This window comes from Pteropus vampyrus, unplaced genomic scaffold (assembly GCF_000151845.1).
Source record: "Pteropus vampyrus isolate Shadow unplaced genomic scaffold, Pvam_2.0 Scaffold78, whole genome shotgun sequence".
In the NCBI taxonomy this organism is placed as follows: Eukaryota; Metazoa; Chordata; class Mammalia; order Chiroptera; family Pteropodidae; genus Pteropus; species Pteropus vampyrus.
Window position 1 is genome coordinate 3706849 of NW_011888859.1, and position 13775 is coordinate 3720623.

Genomic DNA, 13775 nt, shown 5'->3' on the forward strand with positions numbered 1-13775 from the left:
TTTGATAGAGCTTTAAGGGTAGATGATAATATCACTTCTGTAGAAGATCGTTTCAGATCTACGACATTTACGGATAGTAGATTCCTTCTTATGTATAAGATGTGCCACCACCAACCTCCCATACTGTCTTTTCTTGCCCTTTTCTCTTCCTTTACGCAGAGCTAAAGAACAGGTGATCACCGTCCCGTTAGGGAAGCCCTCATATCCCTAAATAGAATAATTTGCTTCCTTCTTTGTCATCACTTCCTCTGGTCGAAGCACTGAAGAGTAGAGATTTCTTTGACTTTTTTCTCACAGCTGTTCCACGCAGGCAACTGTCATATCTTTTTGAGTCAAGTGTGAAATGGCGCCAACGTATGTTCATCTGTCATCGGCTGTGACCCCTGATTGATACTGGCGTTGAGCCAGTTATTCCTCATGTCTTGTGTGCGTGGAGTGTGTATCTCATCTATGTTTGTGGCCCGGCTCACACACAGTTCTACTGAGTCTCATTCAGTTCAGTTGGAAAGCAGACCAGTCACCACTGTGCATTGACCTTGTTCTGTCCCGTGCAGATTTGTTCTGTCTCATGCATGGGCCTCCCTGCCTGGCCCATGCATGAGAAGTGAACCTCCTTCAATTCTGTATCATTCACAGACTTAACTCCGAATGATTTGTAAGCCTGAGGAGTTAAGAACAGACTGGTTAGAAGCAAAGGATTTCAATCTGAAAGCTATAAAGGACTCCTCCTCATTTTAAAAATGAAGATGCTCAAGTTCAAGGAGTTTGAGGGCTCTTCCTGAAGACACATGGTTAGTTAGTGGAGAAGCCAGGCCAAAGCCGTTTCTGCTAAACGGCAAACATGTGCTTTTTCCACTTAGCCACATGGCCAAGGTATTGTCGATAGCCATTAGTAATTACGTGGACTATTATAAGATGATGAACCATTGTGGACTTTTAAAAAGTGGCCTTTGAAGGCAGCTTTTTAGTTTTGCTTGTGTTCCCATAACTGATAAACTATAAAAGTGAATGAAGTGAACTTTGGGGGCAAGTGGACCACTTCAGCTGGCCATACCTTTGTTTTTCTTTCACAATTTAAGGTGAGGATCAGGTTTAGACCCTAGAAGATGTAGTCAGTGCATGGGAGCCAAGTTTGTGACAATGCGCTATAATAAAGCCCCCCAAAAATGCAGACTCTTCCATGTGCCAGCAGGGCTAAGGGCAGAAAGTCTTACCGTGATGGACAGACATACTTGTTTTGACTTTTAAAACAGTGATGGAAAAAGAGCCACCCTTACTTTATAGGGCTTTCTACCACTCTCGTGAGTTGCGGCCTGAAAGCAGATTAGTCAGTGAAAAATGCACACAATTGAAAAGGAAAATCATGCTAATCAGAGAGAGGAAGGGAGAGGGAGTGAGGGAGGGACCGTGTTGTGGAAAGAAGTATGTGTTTGAGGTCGATAAACTTTGTATTCATGTGGCCGTAGGAGACCTGTGAGCCCTTGCTCCCTCCCGTCCTGGGTAAACTTCCATGTCTGCCAGTCAGGACAGGCCGGTTACGCAGAGGAAACAAAAAGCCCTCAAACCTTTGAGGTTGAGCACAAGCCAAGTTTATTCCTCACTCCTGCTACATACCCTGGTCTACACTGTCCCTCCCTGGGACCCCAGGTCCACAGAGCCGCTGCCATCTGGAACACTGCCATCCTCTATGGCCGAGGGAGAAAGAAAATCATGTGTTAACTTTTAAAGCTTCCACTCTGAAATGACACAGCTCCCTTCTGTTTGCATTTATTGGCCAAAGTGCCAAAGCAAGTCATGTGGCCACGCCTAACTTCAAGGGAGGGAGGGAGCAGGAAGCGATGCTGCCATGTGCCTTAGGGGAGGACCAGAAATTGGTGGTGGCCAGCTCCGATGCTATGGCAGAGTTTACAGCAGAGGAGACTTAGGGCCGAGACCCTCACTTTCTGGCCCCCTCTCATTGCCCTTCGAGGGCTGTGTGGACACAGGTAATTTCTGCATAGAACCCAGGGGTCCTTACTCTGTCATCAAGGAAAATGGCATGCGAAGAATGACAAGGTGTCAAATTGGTACTTTTTTTCTAGAAAGTGAGGAATCGTGATCAGAGTTTTCTTTTAGCTCCCAAGGAGTTGAGTGGCATCTCTTGAGTCCCTCTTTACTCTGCTCTCGTGCCCTGGTCATCAATTACATTATCTGTTATTTATGACGGTCTGATTGAGGGACGTAGAAGTCAGTCTGCTTAATGTACATGACACCTTAGTTCCGTAACCCTAACACAGTGGTCAGGAAACTCAGCTGAGAGCTTATTTAGAGACATTCATTCATTCATTCATTCTTATCGGCCTGAAAATTAGTCACTGGCTATTAGGATTCTAGCCAGGAAGCTTTAGAAATTTATTAGAGACGGGGAAAGTTCATTTCTGTGCATAAGAATCAGTTATAAATGCTAAAATGTAATGTTTTCCAATTTTTCAAGGAGAAAATTTTGCCTTTCTTTGCTACGGTTGAACATAGAAAAGTTAGTTCCAAAACTTTAAGTCTCTCTCTTATGAGACACAATGTCAGTGTTTATGGGTTGTGTTTAAGTTTGACACTTTAGTGCCTTTCTCTGACAGAATTTCTCTACTTTTGAAACACTCCGTTTTAACTCCTGCTGGGTATCAGAGGCTGTCCCAGGTTTTGGGGGCTCTGGGTCAGAGAGTCACACTCATAGCTGCAATCATGTTACTACTTGCTAAATGCGAAGTATTGCTTCACCTCCTAAGAGTTGTTGAATAACAACAAAGTGACAATTTAAAAAACTTTTAAAAATTATTTCGAAAGCTTCCTGTCTAAGTGACTCACCACAGCTGGCTTATTTGCTTTGTTCCTGCATAAGCATCAGTGTATAAATAAATATGACTACGGGACACTGTGTAAACCCAAGCAGAAAATAACATTTTCATTAGTAATAGCTGTGTTTGGGGCTTAGTTGTTTATCGCCCTTGGTTATTTTGCAAATACTCTTCAGTTGATGATTTTCCTGCAGAAGATAGATACCAAGTAATTGCTACGTTGCTACTTTCTGGGTGGAATTTTGGAAAATAAAACCCCTCCACACATTGGAATATTCAAAATAAGGCCATTAGTCAGTGATCCTTGATTTAGTTTTCCCTCATTTTTATTTTAATAGATAAGGGAGTAAACTGAGTCAGCATTGCCCTGTAGAATTGCTTTAGTCTAAACTCTAAGGTTGGAATATCAGTATCTTTTGAGTCATACGTTAAGCTCACTTTCTGCTGAAAAATTTAGTTGCTGTTATTTACCAATGAATGGCCCGTATGAAAGTTATTTTTCTTGAATGACTAGACTTCCAATCTAGGCATAAGACAAAACCTTCATATTTTCGGCTCTGTGGCTGGCCGGTTCAGGGTTCAGTGTGTGTAGTCCTAAAAACCAGGGGTAGCAGTTATTATATAAATATTAATTTTATTTAGAGCTGCCTATGTCTGATTTTGTGTTGGAATAAATATTAAAGTGAAGAATCACGTCTTTAGTATCCCCAGTACCTACAATACAATCGCTGTTCAAATAGAAGGACGCGAATGAATGAATAATGTGCTCTTTTCATGAAAGAAATTCCCAAATTAAGTAAAAAACACTAATTATGAAAAAAAGTGACAGCCATTGCCCTTTGTGGATAAGGAATCTCGGGTACGTGGTTTTCATGATCTGAAGTGGGAAGACGAGAGGCTAGAGATCCCCAAGTCTAGTCGTGGGCAGGTGGTGAGAAGCTAGAGGCTGTATTTACTGTGGGGAGAGCAAGAGACGTTTGCACATAGCAACACTGGGTCCCCATGTCCCTGCCTTTTGACCCTGGAGTTAGTGATTTTCTAAATCAGCCTTAAAAGTATCCGGAAGGAAAACAGAGTGCAAGCACACGAATTCTTCCCCTGACGACACTGATTCACAGTTAGCAAAGAGACATCGGTTTAGAAACCTCCCCTAATGTATTTTACACACACTCGTTCATTTCTTGATGTTAAGCGTAGGTTAGATGTATGAGAGTTGGCAGTATTTTTGTTTACCTCTTGAAGCATCGATTCCCCTGGCAATAAATTGGGTCAGGCAACACTATTTCTCCAATTCTTACTAGCGTGGAGATGCACTTCTGTTGAAAGAATATTGCTTTGGGGCTGCAGCACTAGTAGCCAACAGTGTTAGCCGCGTGCCGTGTTGCGGGAGGGGACGCTTTGGATATGGAACCTCTGATGGGTGGTCGTCTGCGTTGCTCACAGGAGCCGAGGTCCAAGGAGGGCAGTGACTACTTCGACAGCCGCTCGGATGGACTGAACGTGGACGGGCAGGGCCCCTTCCAGGCGTCTGCCGCGCTGTGGTCAGGGGGCTCGGCTCAGCTTCTGTCCCAGAGAAGCGAATCTGCGCATGCGATTGGCAGCGATCCGCTCCGACAGGACATCTATGAGAACTTCATGCGAGAGTTGGAAATCGGCAGGACCAACACGGAGCACGCAGAAACGTCGACGGAAACGGCCGAGTCCAGCAGCGAGTCGCTCAGCTCCTTGGAGCAACTGGACCTGCTCTTTGAAAAGGAGCAAGGGGTGGTCCGGAAAGCGGGGTGGCTCTTCTTCAAACCCCTGGTCACTTTGCAGAAGGAAAGGAAGCTGGAGCTGGTGGCTCGGAGGAAGTGGAAACAGTACTGGGTGACGCTGAAAGGTAAGTGCGTTGTCCGCTGGCGGAGGACCACTGGGCGTCGTGCCCCGCCGTGCTCTTTCCCAGGGGTGCCAGTGAGTCCCGCGTTCATTTGCGTTAACGTGAAGAGAGGTGATACAGAATCTTCTGCAAACACTTTCTCAAACCTGTATAATATGGCTTCCTTAAGATTCACATTATTTGATCAAATAATGATTAGGTTTAATAGTTATTGCTTATTATTTTATAGATATATCTGTACCATTTTTAAATACTTTTCCTGCATCTTTGGCGGGACCCCAAATTAGTAAGCAATTGTAGGTGTTTGCGATGTAGGTCCTGAATTTCACATTTTGCACGTGTTCAGAGTCCTGAAGAGGTGTTCTTTGCTGCTCCCACCACCAAGAATTTCATCCACATTGTTTGACTTGTGTCACCCCACTGTTATGAACTAAGAGAGGCTGATTATTATCACAAACGAGTGCTTCGCTTTTAATGTAGAGAAAATAGGGGTAAGAATCGGTTTTGTTAAGACGATAAAACCTACTTATGAGCATTGCTGTTTAAAAATTAGATTCGCCTCGCTTGTCGCGGGTGTATAGGTTTGAAGGGATTTAAATGTCCCCAGAAAAACGAGGCTCTAAGTCAATACAGTGTTGATTTATACAGATGGAAACAGGAAGAGCAGCCTCACAGCCTCTGGCATTTCTGCACAATGTCCTGTGACTCTTTTTTCAGAGGAACCGAGTGTGATGTTCAGAGTCAAAGCTCATTATCGGGTGACACCCTTCCTATCGCGGGAGAAAGCAGAGGTGGGATTCGGGCCTGCAGACGCCACGTGAGAAGGCCTCGCGCCCTCCGCAGGGCTGCTTTCTAGCTTATTTCCACCCCCTATTGAGAAATTGTGAGCCCCCCATCCCAGCCTTGGGGTGCTGGTGTCATTTCGTAATGACCCATGAGCCCCCCTGGGAAAAGTGCACTCACGAAGGCATTTCCTCTTTAAGTGATGCCTTTCCTTAGCACACTGAGGGTTTATGAAACCCAGGTCCCACACAGATGGCAGTCTGTGTCTCTGCCTCTGGGCTTGGGCTGTGGCTGGGGGAGGCAGAGAGCTTTCTGAGTTTTGCCATCCTGGGAAGGCCAGTTCTCAAATGGAATAGCAGAAGGGATTTCGAAAGTTGGAATAATGGGTAGAATCTAGCAAGATAAAATTTTGAAGGGATATGTTATGCTTTAAATGTTTATAATCAGCGGAGTACAGGATAGGGAGATGTGGCTGCAAAATAGGACAGGTGAAGACAATTGGGGGGCAGGGGGTGGGGTTTGCTTTGCAGGCTATCCATTGAATGAGTTTCCACTTGGACGAGGCTAAAGTAAATGTTATTTGAAAGAGCAAGCGTGATGTCTGGCTGCATCATTAGCGATGTGACGTGGTCCGCAGCTCCATCTGTCACACCTTCCTCTGCCCGGCTCATAGTCAGCCTCTCTCTGCTTGGGGGCGTGATGGTGCAGGAGACTTGTTAGCAAACAAAATGATTCTCCAAAAGGTTCTACCAGAAGTGTCTCTAACTGGAGAAGAGAGTGAAACTGTCCCCTCAGGGGTGCGAGCATCTGGAATTGTTTGTGGGTCACAGTCTAAAGCTGGTTCCTATTTGCATCATATTTAGAATAGGTGCGCTCTGCTCTATAATGTGTCATATACCTATATATTTTTTTTAATGTAAAATTTGTTTGTTAAACTTGATGCTTTGGGAAGGTGTTCCCTGCCAATCTTAGAGTGGTGGTGGCCTGGTGTTGGTGTGTGTGTGTGTGTGTGTGTCTGTCTGTCTGTCTGTCCATCTGTCCATCTGTCCATCCATGTCCTGCTTTGAGAAGCAGGGTCATAGGCGACGCCAAGGGGGTTTAGAGCCATGCCATATGGAGGATGGCATAAAGATCTAGGAATATTTAGCCTGGAGGAAATAAGAACCAGGATGGGAATAAACAATAGTCTTACAGAAGAGACATTGAATTTATTCTGGTTCACCAGAGGTTAGGATGGGACTAATGGAGGACGAGCTGATTCTGAATTAGCATGAAAAAACAACAGTGAGTAGAGCATGGGCAAGTGGAGTGACAGCACCTCCTGAGGTCCCTCCTGCTGGAGGCACATGTGCAGAGCCAGACTGTTGGAGGCTTCCTGGGGGAGATCCAGGCAGGTATCGCTCAAGGCTGGGAGGATGTGTCTCAGGGTTCCTGTATTCTGTCCTGTAAGCTGCACCGAGAGCTTCTGGCTGCTGACTTCAGGGGCAGGGATGGTCCTGAGCTGTCTTGGATGGTTCCAAGATGGCAGTCTGCCTGGGCCCTGCTGTCTCGGCACTTGCTAGTTAAACCCTTCACGACCCGTGGATGAAGGGCGCTGTGTCAGTGTGAATGTTATCAAGTGCACGTTCCTCTGTTTCCTTTGCAGCCAAGGAAAGGCATGTGACAACGATGTTTTCCCCAGCGTGACCTTTTCCATGCGACTTTCTACACCTTTTTCCTCTGGGAATTCAATATGTCGAGTTCAGCTTTCTTGGCTCAGCATCCAAGTCGCGATGTTTGGGTTTAACAATTTGGTTTAACCTTAGTTGAAAACATACATATGCGTCTATATACACGCAGGTACATTGAAGCAGGATTTTAAAATTATCCTTGAAGTAACACTGTAAATAAATTGGGAAGTGTTCTGGAGAGAGCAGCTGTTAGCAAACCATCTGGGGGCCCACCTACATCAAATGTATAGGTATGCTAAGGGCGCCAGTGTTTTTTAAGGCTTGCAAGATGTAATACATTTTTAACAAGGTTAATTCTGCTTTCCATCTGTCCTTTCCACTGAGTGGATTGTCATGTGGTGCACGAGGGACTTCACGGGCAGAACAGTGGGCAAGGTCATTAAAGATATCCCTCAAAATGCACAGCAGGTGGCCGAGATCAGCAGAGGGACTCATCAAGGAATTTTCAGATGCTGGTGATGGGCCTTGAGATAGGCCTGAAATGGGGAATGGAGGGATGAGTGTGGGTTCAGAAGTGTCGATGAAAGGTAGATTTGAGGGGAGACTGAGGCCAGTTGCTCTCCTTCTGCTGGTGATAGTTCTAATAAATAACGCATCTCCTATTCTCGTACGTCTACTGCTGTTCCAGTCTATTTTCTCTCTCTGCTACCATGACAAGAACTTCCATGGTGAACCCTCCAGAACATCACTGGCTCCTGGCAGGGTCTGGATGGGACTGACAGTCACAACCCTGGGGGGTACAGGAGACTTCATTGACATGGCTGCAGCCCCTTTCCATTAGCCTCAGCTCCCAGCATTAGAGATGCAGATTGTTTAGCTCGATGTAACAGATTTATGGTTGATTTCCTATTTTTTAAATTCCATAAGTCTATGGCCATGCTACCCTGAACAGGCCCAGTCCCATCTGATCTCGGAAGCTAAGCAGGGTCGGGCCTGGTTAGTACTTGGATGGGAGACCACCTAGGAAGACCAGGTGCCGTAGGCGTAAAAAATAAAAAAAATAAGGTATTATTAGCTGACAAGGTCCTTGCAATCTGTGAGATCAACCAAGGGTCGCCCCACCTGAAATAAATAAATAAACAAACAAACAAATTCTATAGCAACAAAAGTCTGCATATTTTAGATCCTGGCCTAGATCTAAATGTCCTGTTTTGGTTGCATACTGCTGCGTTAGAGCTGCCTTCTGTCGTAGATGGGGTGTGACATTTGGCCACATCTTGGCATCTGCCCAAGGTTGTGTTCATTCCTCTAGATGTAATGATTTGAACCATGCCGCTGGGGCCACAATGTTAGGGAAACTGGAAAGTCAGCATTACCCTTTGGAAAGAATTTGGACTTAGGCGCAGCTGGTTTGCTCTGTCACCTTTGCCCCGGTCCTTGGGTTCCCAGGCCGTGGCATGTCACACATGCAGCAGTGGTGTCATACGGGTCTTTCCTGCTGGAAAACCTGGGAGTATTGTTTCTAGGGCATCCGTGGCTGGAGGAAGAATCAGGCTCCGCCCTATAGAAGCAGCTCTGGCCATAAACCTCCTGCTCCTTTCCCGCGTTCTAGGAGCCTCTCTCAGCCTTAGTTTGGGTGGGTTTTGTTTGCGGGAAGACAGAGTGCTCAGTGCTTCCTGAAGTAGTAAAGCACCGCAGAGGGAGAAAGTACTGTCTGCGAGGAGCAGGCATCTTTCTGTCCTGTCTTCTATGCTGCGCTGGGTTCCATGATGTAAACATAAGATTCGTTTTTAAAGGAAGAAATGAAACTGCCAGGAGTGAAATAGCTTTAAAATTATAATCATTATAGGACATTCCTATCTAATTATCAAAGCAGACTTTTAATATCTTCTACCTCTAATACTTTGTTAGCTTATTAGGGGAAAGCTATATGCTTGTAAACATATGGCAGCATTTTTAGAGTAATATTTTAAAATTCAGGGATATTCAGTTTCATTTTTCTCTCAATCTAAATTAGTACGATGCTCGTAATATTTCCTATTATGGTGAGATAAAACGATCAAGTTATTTTCTGTGGCGTTTGGAGACTAAACTGTACTTTCTCACGAATGGTTTCCCAGATCTACTCAGTTTCACGTCACCACACGTTGTAGGTGTAGAAGCTCCCTCAGTTAGTAAATATGGGATTTTCGTCTACCTCCCGCATTTCGCTCTCTGAACTAGTGTGGTGTCCTGGTTAAGAATGAGGGCTCTGAGGCCAGAGGGCCTGTGGCCAGCTGTGGGACCTGCGCAAATGGTGGGGCCTCAGGTTTTACATCTGTGAAATGGGTTGATAAGCACACCTGCCTTCTGGGGCTGAGTGAGCCCGTGCATGCGAGAGACTGAGAGGGGATCTCGTCGGGAAGCAGCAATAAATAACAATAAATACTTGGCATTATTACCGATAGCGCATTTACAAAAACATCTCATTTTCACCAGAGTTAATGCCGATACGCTGAGCACGTGTTGTATCAAATAGTTCAAATAGCTGTCTCGTTCTTCTATCTTTTTTTTTTTTTTTTAGATGTATCCCTTCCCTTCCCATTTCTCTCCTAGACCCTCAGGACGTGTGACAGGGCCCTGGTTTTGCTTCTCTCTCCACAGGATGCACCCTGCTGTTTTATGAGACCTACGGGAAGCATTCCCTGGATCAGAGCGGGGCGCCTCGCTGCGCCCTGTTTGCGGAAGACAGCATCGTGCAGGCCGTCCCGGAGCACCCCAAGAAGGAGCACGTGTTCTGCCTGAGCAACTCCTTCGGTGATGTCTACCTTTTCCAGGTACGCCACCCTTTCTCCGCGTAGGGTGGAGGCGATGGCCTACCTGCTGCTAGGATGGGAAGGAGCAGAACCCAGAGACCTAGCTTAGCGATGAAACCGTACAAGCTTAGTTAGGCGTTCGACAGGGGCTTAAGCAAGAGGATCGTCCTCTCGCCGCCAGGTACCGTGGGGCGCTCTTCTTAACGAAGAGAGAAATGTCACCATCCCTGTCCTGGGGTAGCTCGTGACCTGGTGAACACAAGGTCCGAAATCCCCGGAGTGGAGGCTTTTTAAACGAAGCGGGGAGTGTGCGGCCTGGAAAGGCCTGGGTTCTTCCCAGAAACCCCACCGGAAGCGGAAGGGGAAGCGGAAGGGGTAGTGGAAGGGGAAGCAGCGGCTTTTCAGGAGGTCCTCGGGGACGAATGCCGGAAGGTCTCACTTCCCAGCAGAAGCCGGCTTAGGATGTAAAAATCCTGCTGCTGGGAGTTTTAGCAACTTCCTAGCAAACGAGAAGCCACGGAGCGTGGTGACGCCGAGCTGGCGGTGTCGGGGCAGGGTTAGGTGTGACTCTGGTGTACCTATGTCATCTTGGAATACTGACTGAACTTCTCTGAGCTTTGGACCCCTCAACCAGTAGGATGATCATAGCTTCTGGGGTTGCTTTAATACCATTTGCATGGTTTAAGACTATTATTATAATTACCTCTTTTTACTGTTGTTATTATTATTAATTAACTCAAGAAGGATGGGGTGATAGAGAGCCAGGAAGTGAAGCGTGCTCCTGAAATGCCTCCCCACCCCAACCCGGTGCTGCATGTAGACACAGTATGGGCTGTAGGTTATATCTGGGTGGGGGTTCATGGAAAACTTTGTAGGTCCTGTGTTAAGGTCTCTGATGAAGTTGGTCCTGGATGCCCCCAGGAGCCCTGCAGAACAGCATAGTATTCCCTCACTGACTTTGGGAATCCAGAATTCTCTGAGGTGTCCTCCCCTACAATAGGATTTCCCAGCACCAGAGCCAGGTGAATGCATTAGGCCTCCGCACTTACCGATGTCCCCAAACCGATGACTTAGGAGAGTCAGGGCCAGAGACGTCATTTTCCTTAAGAGAAAAGCAGCCTAAAGGTGTGATGCTTTCAGGCAAAGCAATGAATCGATGCTGATCTGAATTGTAGGGAAGGTAAATACATTAAGTAAATCTGCTTAATCTGGACTTCTTAGGGGCAAGTGTGAAATGAATATTTTGCTTTATGATTCAGGCAAAAATATTCTTAGTTTTAAGAAGTTGTCCCAACAGGTCCAATTGCATGATTCCAGAGATCATGGGGGAGTGACCCTGTGGCTTGAATGTGTGTGGTCATTTCTGGCCATTAAGGGAACTGAAACTGCTTTTCAGCCTGCTGAGAACCATAATTTGCTCATTCTGCCCTATTCAAACTTTCTTTGTTGTTTTTAAAGTGAAATATTTTCCTTATATGAAAGGATTATGGTCATTGTGTCTGAAGGTACTAGAGAGCAGAGAAAGAAAAACCGCTATCCGTATTTGCACTATTCAAAGGCAACTATTTTATTGTGCACTTTCCGCAAAATTCTTTCATTGACATTTTCCATAATAGAGTCCATGCTGGGGGTGAAATTTTATATCAAGTTATCAGAATTACACATTTTAGTCCTCATGTTTTCTCGTTCTATTAAAATTATAAAGATTAGCTGCCTTTAAGAGAGCAGCATAATGTAACACTGAGTGGATGTACCCCAGTTTTCTTATGACTCCCTGCTGTTGGCTTACAGCTTGATTGTAGTTTGTCTCTCTGGCGTATTTGGGGCTACTCGGTCATTTCGACTCCGCTCTCAACGGTCTCACAGACCCTCCACAATCAAGGAAGTCTGCGAACTTGAGTTGAGTGATTGTGTGTGTGTTTGGAATTAAACAGTTTTTATGAAGTGAGGGCACTTCCTGAGTTTTACACATTAAAGCCTAGCCGGCCTCTTCGGAGAGCACTTTGTGGTAAAACAATTCTAAATAGTTTTTTTTGTTTTTTTTTTTGTTTGTTTGTTTGTTTTGTTTTTTTTAACCCTCCTGTGCTTAGGCCACTAGCCAGACAGATCTGGAAAACTGGGTCACTGCCATCCATTCGGCGTGCGCATCCCTTTTTGCGAAGAAGCACGGCAAAGAGGATACAGTTCGGCTGCTAAAGAACCAGACCAAAAACCTCGTCCAGAAGATAGATATCGACAGCAAGATGAAGAAGATGGCAGAGCTGCAGCTGTCCGTGGTGCGTGACCCGAAGAACAGGAAAGCCATAGAAAACCAGGTACCGCGCATTCACACGAGTGTTTTCCCCCGTTGCTCCCATTGCTCAGGAACACCCGAAAGTGGCCATGTTTCTTCCATCCCTGGGGGAGGTAGTTTCTGTGGCTTCTCATTTCAGGTACATAATGGTACTTTTGTGACGTGGGTGACATGGTCTGCTTTACAGTCTTTGGTTTCGGTGCATAGATAACGGAATGTTTTGTGACCAGATTTTTTTTTTTTTTGTCTAATATTAAGTCATTCCTTCTTGCCTAGCTGGTCGTCTCATGGATCGTCACTAACAGAACAAAAATCGATGTCATAAAACCACTAGAAGATTAGACAGTTACGATTCTAAGACAAAGGATGGCTTTGGAAAGAGCCGGTTGGTATAATAGCCATTCCCATGTCTGCGGATTCCGAAAAACCACTATTTTTTTCTGTATTACAGATAAGGTGCTAAAGAAAATAGTTTCTCTTGTCTAATTCCATATTCACATAATAATGAAACAGGTAGTTTTTGCGCTGTTTGCATTTTAGAGGAGGAGGAGCAGCTTTTTAATATTTATTTTTCTTGGCTCTGATGTCCTAAGCACTTAGACAAGTGTCAGTGAAAGTTCTAGCATCCTTGTCTTCATAAACGCCCAATAAAAGTAATACCTTTGGAAGGCTAACCAGGTGGTGGCTCGGAGGGTAGATTCAAGTGGGGACAGTACCTGAGACGTAGAATGGCTGATCGGGATGTGCAGTCATGAGGATCTGGTCCAGAGTAACATCACAGAAGTTTAAAAGTTTATGTGGAAAATGCATTTCAGAGAATATAATTTCTGTAATTCTATAGAATCTTAAAGGTATTATCTTACATTCCTGAATCAAACCGTTTCTCCAAAAAAAATATGCCACTTATTTAAAGAGTACCTGCTAGCAAAGTACATACTACAAAATAGTTCTAATGAGAAACCGAACAGGAAGTTGAAACTGACAAGGAGAATGAAGGAAGTGGCAAGATGTTTGGGGTCTGACTAGAACTCAGCTGCTAAATGCGCTGCCACCAGCGCCAGCCTCTGTCATCTCCGCCTGCTTTCGACCTCCTGCCTCTATCGGGGGAGGAGTTCGCGTCCCGATCTCTCAGCTCTCTGTGTGGCGTGTAGGGATGCGGGGCTGTGTCAAGGTTACATGACAGATCAGAGCTTGAGAAGGAGAAGTGTTTGTCCCCGTGTTTTCTTTATACCGCGTCTCACCGATGGTCCTGAATTTCCAGGGTCAGTCGCCTCAATCAGTGTGTTATCAGAAGTGCACCTCATGGAGTCAGGTGTCTCAGTGCTCAGGGTGCTGCAATCAAAAACCTCATACTTGTACTGTGGGAAAAGGTCTGGTTTTAACTGTTACTGGCTCCCTGAAATTTAACTTTGAAGCCACTCGTTAGTCCTCTGAAGGGGCCGTCCAACCTGGAGTTTTCAGGCCCTTACGCATTGCTAAGGTCCATGGAGAAAAAAGAAAAATTTAGTGACATTGAGCGGCTCCTGG

General features: G+C 45.5%; 1 protein-coding gene and 1 pseudogene across 1 annotated transcript in view; both read left to right on the forward strand.

Annotated features, from left to right (window-relative positions):
• TIAM2 (T cell lymphoma invasion and metastasis 2) overlaps positions 1 to 13775 on the forward strand; it is a 129948-nt gene that overhangs the window by 32167 nt on the left and 84006 nt on the right. The window contains exons 4-7 of the mRNA XM_011362728.2: positions 3682 to 3762; positions 4275 to 4710; positions 9804 to 9976; positions 12046 to 12270. Coding sequence (XP_011361030.1) covers positions 3682 to 3762; positions 4275 to 4710; positions 9804 to 9976; positions 12046 to 12270 — 915 coding nt within the window. The remainder of the gene's footprint in view (positions 1 to 3681; positions 3763 to 4274; positions 4711 to 9803; positions 9977 to 12045; positions 12271 to 13775) is intronic.
• Positions 8087 to 8205, forward strand: LOC111741456 (annotated as a pseudogene).